This window comes from Camellia sinensis, chromosome 2 (assembly GCF_055761805.1).
Source record: "Camellia sinensis isolate YWXY chromosome 2, ASM5576180v1, whole genome shotgun sequence".
NCBI classification, from domain to species: domain Eukaryota; kingdom Viridiplantae; phylum Streptophyta; class Magnoliopsida; order Ericales; family Theaceae; genus Camellia; species Camellia sinensis.
The window spans coordinates 127,779,201-127,797,739 of record NC_138962.1 but is presented as its reverse complement, the minus strand read 5'-3'; the positions used below and the strand labels follow the sequence as shown (position 1 = coordinate 127,797,739).

The window sequence follows — 18,539 nt, the reverse complement described above, 5'->3', positions numbered from 1 at the left end:
GTTGTGGAAGTAACAGAACCACTTCTAATACCAACAACAGCCCAACCTGTGGAGATTCAAGCGTCATTGATTGATACTAGTTCATCTGCGGAAGAGCAGAGTTCTGATAGCAGTGGAGTGAATAGGTTCCATGAAAGTGTTCTGGAGATTACTAAACTGGTAATTCCTCAGGCTGCAGAGCTTCTAGAGGTAGTGACTAGTGACATTTCCACCAAAAAAGAGAAATCCAAACATGAAGTGTCTCCTCATCAGGCTACCCCGTCAACAAAGAGCAATCCTCTGGCAAAGGAAGCAGTAGCCAGAGGAAAAAGAAAAGGTAACTGCTAGTTTTAGTTGGTTGTGGTCTATTTCTCTTTTGTTTCCCAATGACTGTTAAACTTGCTGCTTGGAATGTTAGAGGATTGAATGATCCTTCTAAACATAAGGAAATTAAAAACTTGGTTTTAAAAGAAAATATTCATGTCATTGGTGTTTTGGAGACCAAAATAAAACTGATTAATGAGAGTAAAATTTTTGCTCAGTGTTTTGGCAATTGGTCTATTTTGTCGAATTCACAACCAACTGAAACTGGTAGGGTTTGGGTGTGCTGGAACAATGAATTTTGTAATGTCCAATTGATTTTTATGTCCAATCAGCCTATTTTTTGTAAAATCTTTGATTTGGTTGCTAATGAGGAGTTTTATGCTACTTTTGTTTATGCTGAAAATAAGCACATTTTGAGGAAGAATATTTTTGAAACCATGTATCATATCTCCCACACTAAATCCAAATTTCCTTGCATCTTTTTAGGTGACTTTAATGCCATTAGATATCCGCAAGAAAAAGTTGGGGGATCTTTGGGTTGGACTAGTGACCAAGAGGAATTTAACACCTATGTTAATGCTTCTGAGTTGGCCGATTTATCTTATGGGGGCTGTCAATTCACGTGGGCCAATAAAAGGGGTGATGGGGCCTATATAGCCACTAAAATTGATAGAGTCCTTGTTAATGAGTCCTAGATTATTCACCCAAAAATATTTTTATTCACCCAAAAAAAAATGAGTCCTAGATTGATAAATTTCTTGAGTCAACTACATCCTTTCTACCATCTGGTATATCTGACCATTCCCTTGTTGTGGTCAATATCAGTGTTACTCAGAGTTCTTTTAAAAAGCCTTTCAAATACTTTGATTTCTGGTCCCAACATCCTGAATTCCTCAAAACTGTGTCTAACACTTGGGATCAATATATACAAGGTGTCCCTATGTTTAAGGTGTGTCAGAAGCTGAGGCAGCTCAAGGCTAGTCTCAAAATCTTGAACAAAAAGGATTTTAGTGATATCTCTATTCGTGTCCAAGCTTTCAAGGCTAGTTTGGATCTCGTCCAATTCAAGTTGGATAGGGATCTGGGGAATTTGGAGCTTCAAATTCAAGAGAGAAAGGAATTTAAAAAATACCTTGACCTTAGCAAAGTGGAAAAGTGTCTTGCTCTTCAAAAATCTAGAGTTCAATGGTTAGGTCTTGGGGATCCGCCGAAAGTGTTGTCATTCATGACACTTTTGTTCAATTCTATACTAACTTGTTTGGCTCCTCGTTCAAGGACCAGTATAATGGTTTGGAGAGGATACAATCTTTAGTGAAAACTAAAGTTTCTACATCCCAATCGGCCAATCTTGCTAGACCTGTATCTGATGCTGAAATCAAGGAGGTTTTTTGGTCTCTTAAGGCTAATAAAGCTCCTGGTCCTGATGGTTATTCTGTGGGGTTCTTTAAAAGTTCGTGGGATATTGTTGATAAGGAGGTTACCCTAGCTATAAAATCGTTTTTTGACTCTGGTAAGCTCCTTACAAAAATCAATAATACCATTATAGCCCTTATTCCTAAAATTCCAAATCCCATGAAAGTTGGTGATTACAGACCCATCTCCTGTTGTAACACCATTTATAAATGCATTGCTAAGATCATAGCTAACCGTGTGAAGATGGTGCTCCCTGATCTTATAGACCCTGTGCGATCTGCCTTTGTCCAAGGTAGGAGAATCTCTGACAATATTTTCTTATCCCAAGAGATTATGAGAGGCTATCATAGGAATTCTAAAACTCCTAAGTGTGCTATGAAAGTTGACATTATGAAAGCTTATGACAATGTGAGGTGGGAGTTTATTCTTGATATTCTCACTGCTATGGCCTTCCCTCCTTGCATGATTTCTTGGATAAAGGCTTGCATGACTAGTCCCTCTTTCTCTATCTGTATTAATGGTAGCCTCCATGGGTACTTTAAAGGGACTAGAGGGCTTAGACAAGGGGATCCTATGTCCCTTTACCTTTTTGTGATGGCTATGGAGATCTTAGCCAGAATTCTGGTTGAAAAGGCTAGTAGCCCTTTGTTCAAGTTTCATTGGAGATGTGAGAAAACTAAAATCGTTAACCTGTGCTTTGCTGACGATCTGATGATCTTTAGTAAAGGGGATCCTCATACTGTTAACCTTATTATGCAAGGTTTGGAGGAGTTTAGGAGTTTGTCAGGCCTCACTCCTAGCCCTAGTAAGAGTAACATTTACTTCTCAGGGTGTAATTTGGAGCTTAAAGAGGCCATTCTTCATATTGCCAATTTTACTGAGAGATCTCTCCCTATGAAGTACCTTGGTGTGCCTTTGATCACAACTAAGCTTAAGGCCTCTGATTGCCAAATTCTTATTGACAGGATAACTAGTAGGATTAAAAGTTGGACTAATAAACTCCTATCTTATGCTGGTAGAGCTCAACTCATCCAGACTATTCTCTTTTCTATGCAAGTTTATTGGTCCTCACTTTTTATTCTTCCTAAGAGGGTTATTCGTGACATTGAAAGTCTTCTTAGATCCTTTTTATGGTCTGGGACTGAGTTAAAGAAACATAGTGCGAAGATTGCTTGGAAGAATATACATAAATAGAAGAATGAAGGGGGTCTTGGTTTTAAGGATATGGAGATCTGGAATAAGGCTGCTATAGCCAAACATATCTGGTTTTTGTTTTCTGGGGGGGAGTGTTCTATGTGGTGCCAATGGGTTAAGTCTTATTTGCTCAAAGGTAAGAGTTTATGGGGTGCTAAAATGCCTTCTGATCCTTCCTGGGTCTGGAGGAAACTACTATCTCTTAGGAATCTTATTTTCCCTCTTATTAAATTCAAAATTGGTAATGGGGAGAATGTGTTTCTTTGGTTTGATAACTGGCACCCTCTTGGCTCGCTTTGGCAGAGGTATGGGCAAAGAATTTTGTATGACACTAACCTTCCTGATAATTCTAAAGTTAGTTCCATTATATTTGATGGATCTTGGAAGTGGCCTATCCCTAGTTCTTGGGAGATAAGGGAGTGGATTTCATCTACACCTCCTGCCCTCTATCCTTCCAACTCTTTGGATACTCCTCTCTGGAGCTTAAATGTTGATGGTGTGTTCTCTATTCAGTCTACTTGGGACTACTGGAGGGATAAGGGTCCCAAAGTCTCTTGGTCCAAGATGATCTGGGGATCTCCATTAATTCCTAGAGTTAGTTTTGTTGTTTAGATGGCCATTCAAGAGAGACTCAATACTGGGGATAGATTGCAAATGTTTGGCCTTGTTCCTAATTCTAGTTGCTATTTCTGTCTAGCTCCTGAGGAGAACCACACCCATCTCTTTTTTAGGTGTTCTTATTCTACTAGGATCTGGGCTGCTGTCCAGACTAAGTGTAATACTAGTTAGCCTAATATGTCTTGGTTGGAGACTATTGAGTATGCTACTAAGTCCACCAAAGGCAAAACATTGCAATCTATAATCATGAAATTGTCCTTCCTCTACACTGTGTACCATATTTGGATGGAGAGAAATAGTAGGATCTTTAGTAAGGTGTCAAAGCCCGAAGAGATTGTTACTAACTCTATTATCCAAATGGTTAGAGGTAGACTTCTTTCTATGGAAGATATGACTAAATCTGCAGGTGATAGCTGGTTTCTGAGGCAATGGAATCTACCTTCTAAGATCATGAAGATGTTTTAACCACATATTGCTAGAAGAAATCTGAGGGATGTGAGATCACCCATATTGAGGGTTGAGTGATAATTAGCAGAAAGTGAATGTTTACTTAATTAGTGTGTTCTTTTGCAGGTTGGCATCTGCACTAATTGTCTCAATTCAATGATGGTTTTCTATCAATTAGCAAATTTGGACAGGTCTTGTGGTGGTTTGAGTGATGTGAGCCCAGATATTTTGCATACCATATGTGGGTTGAGGGATGTGAGATTGCACATACATGAAGTTCTTGTCATCATTATATATTATACATTTTTTATGCAGGTTAAGGAAGCTACCACTCATTCTCTATGAGAATTCTGTGTGAGGTTGTAAGTAGAGGGCCGAGTGAAGTGAGACACTACAATGAGTGGAGAGTTTTCTTAATATGTGGGTTGAGTGATGGGAGGTCTAAATTTGAGTGTATACTTTTTCTGCTTGTCTATGATTGGTTATACAGTTCCGATACTTACCAACTCTATATTGGGCAGGTATATCTAATCATGGTATGGTGGAATGGTGGTGGCTACATCTTGCGCCCTTCCATAAGGCATCAAAATGTTTGGATATATATCTTGGGGATGGCTGCTTCTAGGGCCTTGTCAAGTTATATGCGTGTGTGTATCAGTCGTCTTAATTTCTATTTGTATATACAAATTAGATTAACCTTTCTAGTTAATGGTAAATATGCCTACTCCTACGGGTTGTGTAGGAGGTTCCTGGTTTGGTTTTATTTTCCTTTTGTTTTAATGGTGTGGCTGGACTTGATTTTGGATAAAAGAGAACTACTGCATCAGTCATGCTACTATCTCGATAGCTACACAGTGTTGCTGTGTGCAACTTGCAGGACATGGCTTTTGTAGAATCTATGTTGCCGTGTGGTTCTTAGATGCTGTGTGCTCATGATGTACAAGACCCCTATCTTTGCTGGACTTGGGTATTTTGTACAGTTCTAACTTGGTTCACTTTAGCTTGCAATCAGAGATGAAGTTCATGGGCTGATTTGTCTATTTTGTTTTTTCTGCAGCTGCGTGCTGTTCTGGTTTTTTTTTTTTTTTTTTTTTTTTTTTTTTTTTGTGGGCTGGGTTTCGGCCTATTTTGGCCGAGGCTTGTGCTTTTGTTTTGTTGGTAGGGCCTGAGGTATACCCCTTGTAATCTTGTAAATCTTTTGTTTTATTTATTTCTTATTCACCCCCCCCCCCCCCCCCGCCGAAAAAAAAAAAAAAACCATCTTTGCTTTTTCTTGAATTCATTTGACTACTTACAATATTGGTTTTGCAGTTGGACTGTAACATTTTCTTGTTTTCACAGGGTTATGATGATATCCCAAAGGAGGTTCTAGATCCTGATGTCAAGAAGGTTATCATTTAAAATTTCCTTGCTATACTTTGCATTCAGATTTTCTTTTACTTTGTTTGTTAGCAAAATGCTATCAAATTGGTCTATGCATTTGGAGGATGATATATTTAAGGTTGATCAATCAAAGGACTTTTTTTCTTTTTTTCTTTTTTTTTTTTACTTTCTCTATTGGTATTATGGGTGAGTACTTCTACTTATAGTTTCTTGTAAGACCTGTGAATCCTTTATGGATTTATGCTTTTGTTCTCAATTTAAAGCCCTCAATTCCAATCATTTTGGTAGAATCATTACTGATTTTATGCTTTTAGTTTTGAGTTTTTTAGTTTGATAGAATCTATTTTTTTTTAATAAAAAAAATCATTAAAAGAAAGCAATTGTCACAACTCAAATTCAAACATGACTATAAAAGAAAGGCTGTCAGGTTGGCAGAGATGGTAATTGGAGATGTGTTGTGCATGTGTATATATAGGCATGAATTTTAGTTTGATAAATTGTTTTGTGTTGACTTGGCCATGGTTTGAACTTAATTAACTACTATGGTCTATAATCAAATACATGTAAACTTGGAGGCCAATCATGATTTTATTTTATTTTTTTATATTAACAAGCTTTCATGGTCTGTGGTTTGCTTGATTAGCAATCTACCAGAGCTGTTACAAGAGTAACATAGTCTTCTAATTGCAGCAGTAGACCACCAATTCATGGTCACTTCAGATTTTTAACCGTCTCCCTGTCCTTTCTTTATGAATCCCCCAAACCTCTCTCCCTCTCTCCTTCTCTCCTTGTTTGAGAGAAGGAACAAACAACCTCAGTTATAGGCTTCTCTAAGATTTTATTCTTCAAGTAGAATCAACGTATCGCTTTCAGAGCTTGTGATGCTCTCTCTCTCTCTCTCTCTCTCTCTCTCTCTCTCTTGTTTTCTTCTTGTTGTTCCCTGACTAATTGCTTTTTAATTATTTGGTTTTATTGTGTTCACAGAGTTAGTTAATAAGCAATCATCTAGTTATATCAACTGTTAATAATTATAATTCTTATGAATGTGCCTATGTATATTTGAGATATTTGTCTGTGTAGAAAGGTCTATAGTATAGAATCAGGTGTTATCCTTGCTGGGCCAACTTAGCGAAATCGTTCCAAACCACATTCTTTCAAGAACTGGATTGGCTAATAATGAGTTTGCTCAGTTCATCACTTTAGTCAAATATCTGTAATAATTTCTGCAATTATTAGGGTTAATTTTGACAATTTTCAAACCCTTTTGTGGGTCAATAACAACAAATTTTGGTATGCTTTTGCAGCCTAGCATGTGAATCCAAGATTTAAACTTTAAGAAGAACCATTGAAGTTAATTGTTGGAAGAATTGTATAAAATGAAAACCGACAATGTATACCACCCCTCCAATTTTCTCACATTCCAAAGCATAATTGGTTTTTATGGCGTTAACAACATAATCACTAATTAGATATTGACCATACTTGTTCCGCTAAGCTCGATTATTCATTGTTATTTTATTTTATTTTTATTTTACTATGGATCTATTTGATTCCCTTGAAAAATTGCTTTCTAGTAAAGATTGGTTTATTTTGTATGGGCATTATTGTTCACCTGATGTTGATGGAGCAAAGCTTATATATGCTTATTTGTTTTTATTTTTTTGGTAAGGTGGCATTTCAAGTGAACCCAAAAGGCCCTGCTTCGTCCTTTTATCTTGCTCTCCCTTTTTGGTTGAAATGTTTGAATATTCAATAGCATTAGTCTACATTCTGTATTGTTTTTTTATGTTGAATTTCTTTCTTTTTGCTTTTGTACTTGGTTTGCTTAAGAAACACATTGCTTCCCATAGCTTGTATGAGACACAAGATGCATTTTGTTTTTTCTTTTCTGTTAATAGTTGAAAATCAAGCAGATGATTGCCATATTATCTTTTTTGATGGACCTTCAAACTAAATGATGGATCTATTGGAATAGCAGCCAAGGTTGGACATGTTTTGAAAATTTTTTGAAAAACTAGATGTACAAGTATGTATGTATAATTGCTGTGTGCGTACTGTATGTATGTGTAAGTATTCAATTACTAAAGCTTGAACTCAACAGAATTGCAAGGAATTGTTTACAAGTTTCTAGGGTAGGTATGCTTTTATGATTTACCTATTTAAATCCATCGTCACAAGTTTGCAACCAAGTATTTAAGTTGTTTATTACCACTACAAGAATTCACTTTTGGCAACTAAATTTTTAGTCGCCAAAAGTCAATTTTTAGTCGCCGAAAGGCTTTAGCGACTAAATTTTTTGGTCGCAAAATTAATAACCAAAGAGTAGTCGAAAAAGTAATTGGCGACTAAAATTATTTTAGTTAATTTTAGTTGCCAAATGTATTCATTTGCCGACTAAATATTTAGTTGCCAAAAGGTTGAACATTAAATTAAATTAGACCCTTTTCGACGACCAAACTTTTAATCGCCTAAAGTCCCACCTTTTTAGCTACTAAAATTATAGTCGACAAAGAGTTCTTTTTTGGCTACTAAAAAATTAGTCACTGAAAGTCCCCCATCTTTGGCTACTAAATGTTTAGTCGGCAAAGAATTCCTCTTTTGGCTACTAAATATTTGGTCACCTAAAGTTTTACATTTTTAGCTACTAAAATTTTAGTCGGCAAAAGTGTGTTTATAATTTAATTTTTTGTTTTTAACTACAAGATATTTTAATCGCTAAATGTTTGATTTTCTTTTGGCTACAAAAGTTTTAATTGCCAAATGTCCTTTTTTTTTTTTTTTGGCTACTAAACTTCTAATCACTAAATGTCTTTTTTTTTTTTTTTTTTTACAAAATTTTTAGTCGCCAAATGTCTTTTTTTTTTTGCTACAAAACTGTTAGTCGCCAAATGTCTTTTCCCAATTTCTTTTTAGCTACTAATTGTTTAGTTGCCAAAAACATGATATTATGTTTTATCACGAAATTATAATTTCTCCACAACCTGTCTATATACAATGCAACCTATAATACGTAAAAAATAAAATGATACATACTATCAATCATTCCACAATCTGCATCCATATACTAAAAATAAATAACAATAAATATGAAAGTCCATACAAATCAACTATTGTCCAAACTAAAATAATAATTCTATACAAAATATATCATACAAAAATTAAAGTCCTCCATATACAGAAAAATACATTTACTACCAAGCGAAATTACCATTTGGCATGGTACAAATTACCATCGTAATATGTACCACAACAAAAGGTGATATATGTACCACGACAAAAGTTTTCTATGGACCATAACAAAACATCCTACATGTACGTCGACAAACGGTATATATGTACCACGACAGAAGGTGATTTATGTACCACGACAGTCATTATCTGTTGATTGTCAAAAGTTTTCTGTATCAGTAATAATGAACTACACAAAAGCTGAGGACGACAAAAATATTATATTAGTTCTACACAAAAGTGAAAATTCTTCTCCATACACCAATATGGATTATCCATAAGTCCACGCAACAAAGCCATCTACAAATAAAAACAAAAAACGAAACATTAAAATTAGTTACAAAATATCAATTCAGTCAACCATATGAAACATGTTCTAACATGCATTTAAGGTAGAACAATCGAGAAATGTCTTCTTGGAAATAAAAGAAAAGTATATATATATATATATATGTATCATGCAATATTTATTCCAACCAACTGTACAAACAATGTAATATGCAATTTCTTCGTCCTATAAATATATAAAGGCAATTATTAGAATGTGTAGATGTTATTTTAAAAAAGTTGCTGCTTTTTTAACTAAGTGTTGCAAGTTTTTCGACTAAGTGTAAGGCGTATTCGAGGCTGTTTTGAATTTTCGCCTTCGAAACGCCCATTTTCGACTAAGTTTAAGACGTATTTGGCTCTAACTCCCGACCTACGATTCCGAATTACGTTCCATCAGTTCTCACAAATCCTATTTGTCATGAGGGAACTATCTGTGTGAGCCATACGGTGGTTCGGTGGCTATTATGAATTTTCGCCTCCGAAACGCCATTTTTCGACTAAGTTTAGAGCGTTTTCAGCTTATCATGGCGAAGCTATCCATGAGAGCCACACGGTCGTTCGGGAGTTGTTTTGAATTTTCACCCCCGGAAAGCCCTTTTTCGACTAAGTTTAGGGAGTATTCGGTTCTAATTCCCAACCTACGGATCCGAATTACGTTCCGTCAGTTCTCACAAGTCCTATTTGTCATGGGGGAACTGTCCGTGTGAGCCACACGGTGGTTCGGGGGCTGTTATGAATTTTCGCCCCCGGAAAATTATTTTTCGACTAAGTTTATGGCGTATTCGGCTCTAACTCCCAACCTACGGGTCTGATTTACGTTCCGTCAGTTGTCACAAGTCCTATTTGTCATGAGGAAACTGTCCGTGTGAGCCAAACGGTGGTTCAGGGGTTGTTATGAATTTTCACCCACGGAAGGTCCTTTTTCGACAAAGTTTAGGGTGTATTCGGCTCTAACTCCGAACCTACGGGTCCGGTTTACGTTCCGTCAGTTGTCACAAGTCTTATTTGCCATAGCGAAGCTATCCGTGCGAGCCACACGATCGTTCGAGGGCTGTTTTGAATTTTCGCCCCCCGAAACGCCCTTTTTCAACTAAGTTTAGGGCGTATTCGGCTCTACCTCCCAACCTACGGGTTCGAATTACGTTCTATCAGTTTTCACAAGTCCTATTTGTCATGGAGGAACTGTCCGTGTGAGCCACACGGTGGTTCGGGGGCTGTTATGAATTTTCGCCCCCGAAAAGTCATTTTTCAACTAAGTTTAGGGCGTATTCGGCTCTAACTCCCAACCTACGGGTCCGGTTTACGTTCCGTCAATTGTCACAAGTCCTATTTGTCATGGGGGGACTGTCCGTGTGCATCACACGGTGGTTCGGGGGCTGTTTTGAATTTTCGCCTCCGAAATGGCCTTTTTCGACTAAGTTTAGGGCGTACTCGACTCTAACTCCCAACCTACAAGTCCAAATTACGTTCCGCCAGTTCTCACAAGTCCTATTTGTCATGGCGAAGCTATCCGTGCGAGTCACAAGGTCGTTCGGGGCTGTTTTGAATTTTCGCCCTCGAAACGCCATTTATCGACTAAGTTTAGGGCGTATTAACTCCCAACCTACGAGTCCGAATTACGTTTCGTCAGTTATCACAAGTCCTAGTTGTCACGGTGAAGCTATCCGTGTGAGCCACACGGTAGTTCAGGTGCTGTTTTGAATTTTCGCCCCTAAAACGCCCTTTTTCGACTAAGTTTAGGGCTTATTCGACTCAATCTCCCAACCTACAAGCCCGAATTATATTCCGTCAGTTGTCACAAGTCGTATTTGTCATGGGGAAGCTGTCTGTGAGAGCCACATGGTGGTTCGGGAGATGTTTTGAATTTTCTCTCTCGAAAGCCCTATTTCGACTAAGTTTAGGCCGTATCAGCTATAACTATGGTAAAGCCGTAAACATTCCTAGTGGGCTGATTGAGTGCCAAATGAGAAGTTAATGTATGTGAAATCTGATTCAGAATTTCTGAAACAAAATTTTCATTCTCCAAGTTAAGGGAGCTCCTAGTTGGTAGTGAAAGCTATAGAGGAAGAGCACCACATAAACAGACAGCTAAATGATTTCTTATAAAAAGGTTGGCTAACATAAAGTAAAAAGTGATTTTTGTTCAAATAAGAATCTTAAAGGAATTATAAAAATAACCAAAACTGACCCAAAAAGGCTAAAGAAAGTTGTCAAAGTAAATAGATAAGTTTGAGTAAAAATGAACACATGCACGCGCACACAGATTAACTACATGGACCAAACACGTGACAAAGTACATAAACTATCTTAAAAGGCTTCAAAATTGCATATGGTTTATGAAAGATTAATCACAAAAACCAAACATGTGACGAAGTATCACATAAACTAAATAGTCAATAACAACTATCTTCATTTTCATTTCTCCTTCAGAATGTTTAAGATGATGCAGTTGAAACTTACATTAAGTGACCAAAATATAAGGTTCTTTCTGTGCCAGTAATGTTAATTTCCAGTTCCACAACAAAAACTCATCTCTAAACCATAAGGATGCTCGACCTCCTAATACTTACATTGCTATGATTAATAACAAAAAATTACCAAAAAGATGTATAATTATCTGCACAAAAATAAGGAAAAGATTTTCCCACCTTTATATTTGAATAAGGCAACTTTGTGTCAATTTTGATCAAATTGATAACACCGATTACATTTTAATCAATCGAAAACCACTAACAACTTAATCAATGAGACAAAATCATGAATCCTGAGTCAGTTGACATAAGGACCGAAATTATACAGACTGAAATTTTAAACATCAAAATGACATAAGGACTGAAATATAAAAAATATCAACGTAATTACACAATTAAGTATTTTTATAACTTTAGAGGAAAATATTTCATCAATATACTTGAGATGAATATAAAACTACTATTTTCATGTGTTTTTTCCTATCCTAATCATAATTTAATATGCATTAACATATTAATGCGTATATTTAAAGTGTTTTTGAATAAAAGACTTGTAGGAAGAGTTAGATTAAAGATTTGAAGAAGAATTTGGGAGGAAAGGACAAATTGTCACAGAACATTTTTTAGGATAAACCACATCCACATGTAATAGATTAACATTGTTTTACCCCAAACATTGCAACTGTCAATTTACAAAGACAAAATCCAACAACAGCAACACAATCAACATTTTTTTTAACAGCAACAAAAGAAAGATTTTATTAAGATAGAAAAGAGAAGTACAAAAGGAGGACAAGCAACACACAGTCAACATTGCCAAGTAAACAAATTAACAAGGATAAAGAATCTTACTTAACAGCCCCATAACCAACTGCCTCAGCTGTTTGATCAAGCTCCTCCTCTGTCCATTTATCAGCTTTACCTGATCAAGATTTGAAGAGATTATATCAAAACTTCAGTTTTAACTAATGTATCAAAAAGATGAGATGCTATGTCATGCATGAGTTCATAGATATGAGGAACATAAAAAGCGCTACCTTGCTTTAGGAAAACAACTAGAGTGCAGATCATTCATTATTATACCTCGTTCTACAAGAGCTGCTTTACAGCGACTCTTTGCTTCATCCAACAAATCAATTAATCGAACCACTTCAGTACTGCGAGTTTGAAATCGTTTCCCATCCTCTCCAAGAACAAGACCAAAACCCACATGGTTAGTTTTAGGATACATATTCTCACTAGCTGGAAGCCAACCAACACATTTCGCAGCCTAATAGAAGGAGAGATAGATGAACCAGAAGATAGTGGTATGTTACCCATCTCTCTACAAAGCATGAAAAGTCATGAAGCACAGGACATGACATTTGATACTCATAGTGAAAAACATTTCAAAGTGCTCTCGCTGGCCAACATCAATTACATGGATTATCCATTTGGCTTTTTCTTCATTAAGACGATACCTAATTATTGAAAGCAGCTGGTTTAACTGAAATGCACTCATTCCGCTACCACTCCAACAAAAGGTGCACAAGCAATGCATGTCCAACCATGACATTTAAGTTCAAATAGCAGTCACATATTACCCAGGTAAACTTTAAAAATGGGTCATAAAATTCCATCTAGCAGATCTCTTTTCAATCACATGAACCACAAGATGATTCTATCATATAATTTATATCTTTAAAGGAAGAAACATGGAGAGATGCATTATATAAATCATGCAGATCAGATGCTAGATTAAACATATATAAGTATAGATGCAAGAATGAATTGACATATTGAAGGGTCATATAATTTACACTTTAATCAACTCCAAATTTTAAAACACTAACCAAAGAGCCGCAAGATCAGTGGAAGCATAGTTGAAACCACCATCCTTCTTCACAACAATTAAAGGTATATTTTTCCCCTCAATAAAGATCACGCACCTTCACTTTCTTCAATTAATCCTTGCTTATCCAATTCCTCTAAAACTCCAGGTATATATGGATTGTAAAAGCTCTCTCCCTGACGGGAAGGCAAAAAACAAAATAATTACAAGTGATTTTGCCACTCAATCATAGGAACAGTTGATTTCATGAGTACGATATGTTCATTACTCATGAAATTCAAGGGCGGGCAAATCATGCCACCATCTGACACTCCCTACAACTTCACTTCCAAATAGGGTTTTAAATAGCATGTGTAACAATAATCAAATTCAGGAATAAGCATAATGTAAGACTTATGAGAGAGAGAGAGTTGCTATATATCACAAAAAGTCTTCACCCCCTCTGTGTTTCCCATGTGTCATGGTAAGTCCCACTATGTTTTAATATGGTGGATCCTGCACATATACTACACATACACATTGCTTTTATTGCATGGAAATCATGGGAAGCAAGGTTCTGAAAAGCGGTTGCGGTCGCCGTAACGGTGGCAGTGGCGGTGGCGGTGGCGGTGGCGCTGTTGCGGTTGCGGGGTGTAAATGCCGTAGTGTAACGGTTGCGGTAACCGGAACCGTGAATTTTTTTATTTTTCGCACAATTTGAAAAAAACTTACCGATACGTATATTTTTTTCTATGATCATATTTATTGGGTTAAAAATAAATATTGATCAATTTTTGTAAATTTTTAAGTATGATCCAATATATTTCATATTTTTAAATCACTATAAACTGAATTTTACATTTTATTTTAATAATTAATGACTTTATATTATACAAAAAATCAATCACTAACTATTGTATATAAGATAAACAATGACAAAAGTAAGAGAATAAATAAGAGCCTAAATATATATATATATATATACATATTTTAACCAAGCTAAATAGCTAATGACCACATTTATTATTATTATTATTAGTATTATTATTATTATTTTCAAACAATATATAGATAGACATACACAAACAAAATGGCTGAGTGATAGCAGTTGAATAGAATAACATAGGTCTTACAGGTTCAACAAATCAATAACATGTTCTTCATCTTCCCTCTTCTCTCTCTATCTCTTGCTCCTCCATTTTCTCTTTATCTTCCCTCTTCTCTCTATCCCTCTTCCCCCATTTTCAGCTTTTTTTTGTGTTTTTTCGAAAGAAACAGTTTGGAACCGTTACGTAACGGTGCGTAACAGGCCGTTACGGTTGTTACGACACCGTTACGACCGCTACGGCAGCCGCTACGGCCGACACACCTGTGAATCTCAATCACACTGCAAAAGCGGCCGTAACGGGTGGCGGTAACCGCCAAAACCGTTACGTAACGGTTGCGGCCGCTTTTTAAAACCTTGATGGGAAGTGAAATAAAATGGTGAAAAAAGAATTTGGTGATAAATAGCATTTCTCTATCAGAAAACATTAAATATATAGATATATGCCATTATAGTGCATTGTTCTGCCGAACACTTGACCTGTATCAGATGTGAAGCAGAAGAATTCCTCAACGTCACTGGGCAAACACACAACTTTGACTTCATACTGATGAGACATTTTATGGTTAACATAACCACAAATCAGCATTAACCAACTTAGTCACTCTAGCCTAAACATGTTCTGATGCATTCCTCACTCGTTACACATCTACCATTCAAGAATGAGAATCCAATAATTATAAATATATATATATATATATATATGTATAACATTTTCCATAAACTTTCAATTTTACAATTGTTCAAAATCCATTGTAAAAGAATCATCGTCTACAACACCAAATGCCACCTCAAAACCATCACCTATCTATATCTTTACTTTTAATTTTCCTGATTGAAACTAGCATATAAAATACTAGTTCTATTGAATTGAGTAATTTGCTTGAGTCCAAAATAAAAAAGAATAAACAATGATAAATTACATTTATGGGCCTCTGGCCTCCCATACTCTAAACCTGTACCATACTAATGTCCTCATTGCATATGCAATAATGTAATTCAACTAAGATTCATAGTCTAGTCTTGCCACAGTTCTTGTGCCCACTAATTTAAAGCAATCTTTTAGTTATTACAGCTATACAAGAAGTAACTAAGATGACGAAATAACAATGTTTTGCCTTTGTAGAATTGTGATCTTAGATATCAAGCTACCATCAATTCAAGTAGTCATACAAAATGGCCAACCTAACAAAACATCGGTCAAAATAAAAAGTGACAATGACTTAAAGCAGATACATTTGAATCGGATGAAATATACAATTGGTGGGGCAGGGGGCTGTGAACCATAAACCAAGAATGTTCTATTTTCAGCATGCACGCTATAGATTGAAATCAAAAGTTGGGGTCTTTTTTTACGTGGCTCCATGGCACATAAAACAGGTGTGGAAAATACAATCAATGTTTGACATTGTCATTAGTTAGAAAGAAAAATATCAGTTAAGTACCTTCTCCTCTATCTTAATTCCTAGGCGTTGATAAACTCTTGGATATCCCCTTCGACTGATTTCACAGATTTGTGCCCATGCCTTTCGATACTTCTCTTCCCCACCCTGTGATACAAGTTATGCCACAGGAAATGAAACCAAATAAGATAAATGATGAAACATAATGAAACCTCGAGATAAAATCATTAACCAAATTTTCTTCCTAAACGAAGAAACAAAATTTATAGTTTATAAATCAGATTTCCTCCAAAATAGAAAATTGAAATTTATAGCTTTTAAGTTCTTTTACAAATGAGAAATTTAATTATTACTATAATCAACCTCACAAGTCTTTAAGGCATAAAGGTAAGTGATTTACCTGGAAACTGGCCACCGCTTGTTGTGCCCTCTCCTTGAATCCAGGATCACCGTCAAGTCTTTGCTTTGATGCCTTATAGAATGCCTAATAACAACATTCAAGTTAAACCAATAATACCCACTTTCATTGAATTTCATTATTCATTTCAATGAAAAAAAATTGAATCAAAGGCATAAGTTGCTCAAAGCAGCACAAGCAACTAGTTACTTGAATTGTTTGCTAATCTAAGCAAGGGACTTTGTTGCTTGGATGTAGCATAAAAAATATTCAAGTGACATGAAGAAGTATTATGTCTGTACCAATTCAGGAAATGGACCTAATTTCCAAAATTTTTATCTCACCTCAAGATCTCCGATAGCTTGATCATTGACAACCTCCACGTTTGGAAATTTTTTGAAAAGAAATTCAATTAGCATACCAAACTGCAAAACATAAATAATATCTTTAAGACATAATAGGAAAGTAACAAAAAAATTATCGAAATAGACTTTCATAATTCAGACAGCAAAGAGGCCATAATATTATCACCTTCTAGAGTAGCAATAATCAACAAAAAATTTGAAAGAGCATAATTTTTCCACTTAATACAATTATACAAGAAGGGTCTGTTGGAGTTCCTTCTTCCACCACATATTAGGGAAGGAAAAGGCACCGAAGAACTTCAAACTACTGTTTCACCCAAGAAATTATTTTGATCCAAATGAAAAAGTTAACTCATAAAATAGGACAACCCATGACTGAAACCCTCATCAAAAAATAAATAATTTTAACAGAACTTATATAAAATTTCAAGATAAAAGAGAGAAAACAAACACACATACAGAATGCATGTGCTCACACACACACACACACACACACTTACCTGTGTACCCCAGTCACCAACATGGTTTCTCCAAAGAACGTCAACATTTGAAAACTCTAGCATACGGGCTAGAGTGTCTCTAATAATTGTAGATCTCAAGTGGCCGACATGCATTTCTTTAGCAATGTTGGGTGAGGAAAAGTCAACCACTGCCCTTTTGACTGTAAGTTTCGGCGACCATGTTTCAACACCATTTATTAGCATCTTTTGGATGCTCTGCAGTGGCAACAATATATTTTAGTAAACAAGACATTCACACTGAGTGAAGAAACCAAGATAGCTCATGATCCTATCATTCCTATCCATTGCTGTCAAAAATTAACTAATACCTTTGCTATCCAATCCTTTGATAACACAACATTCACAAACCTAGGTCCAGCTATACTACATTTGTCTACCATTTTTTATTTTGGTAGATTGTTCATAATGGCCTTAAAGAAGAAAAACGCACAAACTATCATTTAATAGTATCAATTCAATATTGAATACAAAAATCATAGCATTACTAATGAACTAAGTTATTAGAGACAGGAAGTACAACATAGAGAATATGGAGTGAAAAAATGTCAATACCTTTCCAATAGGTTGGGGACCTGTCAATTCGGAACCCTTGCCTTTTATTTTTGTCCATAAGCTCATGGCATTGTTGCTGCACCAAAAGAATTCCAAATTTAACAATTAAAAAAAAAAAAAAAGGCATACAAGAGTTTCCATTGCTATAAAAGCCCGAGAAATTTTAGAGACCTCTAAAATTTGAGGATTCAAGCATTCTATATCTTTTGCTGAAGTTAGGTGTGTGTAGTTGTATTGTATGCGCACACATGCATGTGTGAGAGTCTTCAATTCCTCTAACATGTCACATTTACTAGATATGTTACATGGACTTCTCTAAAAGCATGAAGTAGCTGTGTTAGACATGCAACACTTGGAAAAAGTACATGTGTTCGACATGACTAACTGGACATGCCCCGAGCAAACATGCCAAGTACACATAAAACTCTATAGTGCAACTCATAAACTAATAAGGGGGCCTTTAGTTATGATTTAACTCAATATTCTATGGTTGCTATCCTGACTTGTAGAAACACTAACTAATAATCTAGGAAGTTCAAATTTTAATGTCTGAATGACTTTTTCAACAGCCAATGAACTTGATTAGCTTTCAAAAAATATACTATACTTACTCATATCAAATTGCTAGTATTATTCTTAAAATAAAATACATACAACTAATTGAATTTTTTTTTATTATATGTACCCTTCTTTTTTTTTCCTTTTTTGTTTGTTAAAAATTTGGTTGAAACTAAACACCATCAAGTCTGCTGAAGCTGAAATAAATAAGCCAAACAATAAAAAACAAAAATTTCCCCAAAGATTGAACTAGCAAAGAATTTGACTATGAATTCAGTAATCAATATGCACAAATTTTTAAAAGAATACTATGAACTAGCACTAGTTTTCTTCCTGGAAACAAGAAATCAAAAGAAAAATTACTAAGAATTATTGTATATAATCTGTCTATCTCCTAACAATTCATTTGTATAACATATATATACTGATAAAATTCGTCAC

At 35.6% G+C, this 18,539-nt stretch overlaps 3 protein-coding genes across 3 annotated transcripts in view; 2 read left to right on the top strand and 1 right to left on the bottom strand.

The window, feature by feature from the left end:
* The first annotated feature begins 365 nt into the window (after positions 1-365).
* Positions 366-998, top strand: LOC145819017 (uncharacterized). The gene has a single exon (XM_082912994.1). It carries the CDS (start codon positions 366-368, stop codon positions 996-998), a length of 633 nt encoding a protein of 210 aa, XP_082769120.1.
* A 1,942-nt stretch (positions 999-2,940) lies between these two features.
* Positions 2,941-5,376, top strand: LOC114276328 (uncharacterized). The gene is made up of 6 exons (XM_082912993.1): positions 2,941-3,504; positions 4,102-4,166; positions 4,291-4,329; positions 4,466-4,496; positions 5,033-5,047; positions 5,287-5,376. The coding sequence occupies exons 1-6, from the start codon at positions 2,941-2,943 to the stop codon at positions 5,374-5,376; spliced, it is 804 nt and encodes a 267-aa protein (XP_082769119.1).
* Positions 5,377-8,420: 3,044 nt separating this feature from the next.
* The window catches only part of LOC114319407 (arginine--tRNA ligase, chloroplastic/mitochondrial), a 73,898-nt gene continuing 63,779 nt past the window's right edge, over positions 8,421-18,539 (bottom strand). Inside the window, exons 13-21 of the mRNA XM_082915589.1 lie at positions 17,541-17,616; positions 16,968-17,183; positions 16,447-16,527; positions 16,106-16,189; positions 15,748-15,852; positions 12,471-12,657; positions 12,240-12,309; positions 8,847-8,886; positions 8,421-8,736 (exon numbers count right to left, since the gene is read on the bottom strand). Coding sequence (XP_082771715.1) covers positions 8,665-8,736; positions 8,847-8,886; positions 12,240-12,309; positions 12,471-12,657; positions 15,748-15,852; positions 16,106-16,189; positions 16,447-16,527; positions 16,968-17,183; positions 17,541-17,606 — 921 coding nt within the window. The 5' untranslated portion in view covers positions 17,607-17,616 and the 3' untranslated portion in view covers positions 8,421-8,664. The remainder of the gene's footprint in view (positions 8,737-8,846; positions 8,887-12,239; positions 12,310-12,470; positions 12,658-15,747; positions 15,853-16,105; positions 16,190-16,446; positions 16,528-16,967; positions 17,184-17,540; positions 17,617-18,539) is intronic.

What these genes read in the sequence shown, in the direction of transcription:
- LOC145819017 (XM_082912994.1), top strand. Translation starts at nt 366, where the DNA reads ATGACTGTTAAACTTGCTGCTTGGAATGTTAGAGGATTGAATGATCCT.
- LOC114276328 (XM_082912993.1), top strand. Translation starts at nt 2,941, where the DNA reads ATGGAGATCTGGAATAAGGCTGCTATAGCCAAACATATCTGGTTTTTG. An exon ending in CAATTAGCAAATTTGGACAG is followed by an intron (nt 4,167 to 4,290) that starts GTCTTGTGGTGG and finishes TTTTTTATGCAG; the next exon opens with GTTAAGGAAGCTACCACTCA. An exon ending in ATTCTCTATGAGAATTCTGT is followed by an intron (nt 4,330 to 4,465) that starts GTGAGGTTGTAA and finishes TTGGTTATACAG; the next exon opens with TTCCGATACTTACCAACTCT.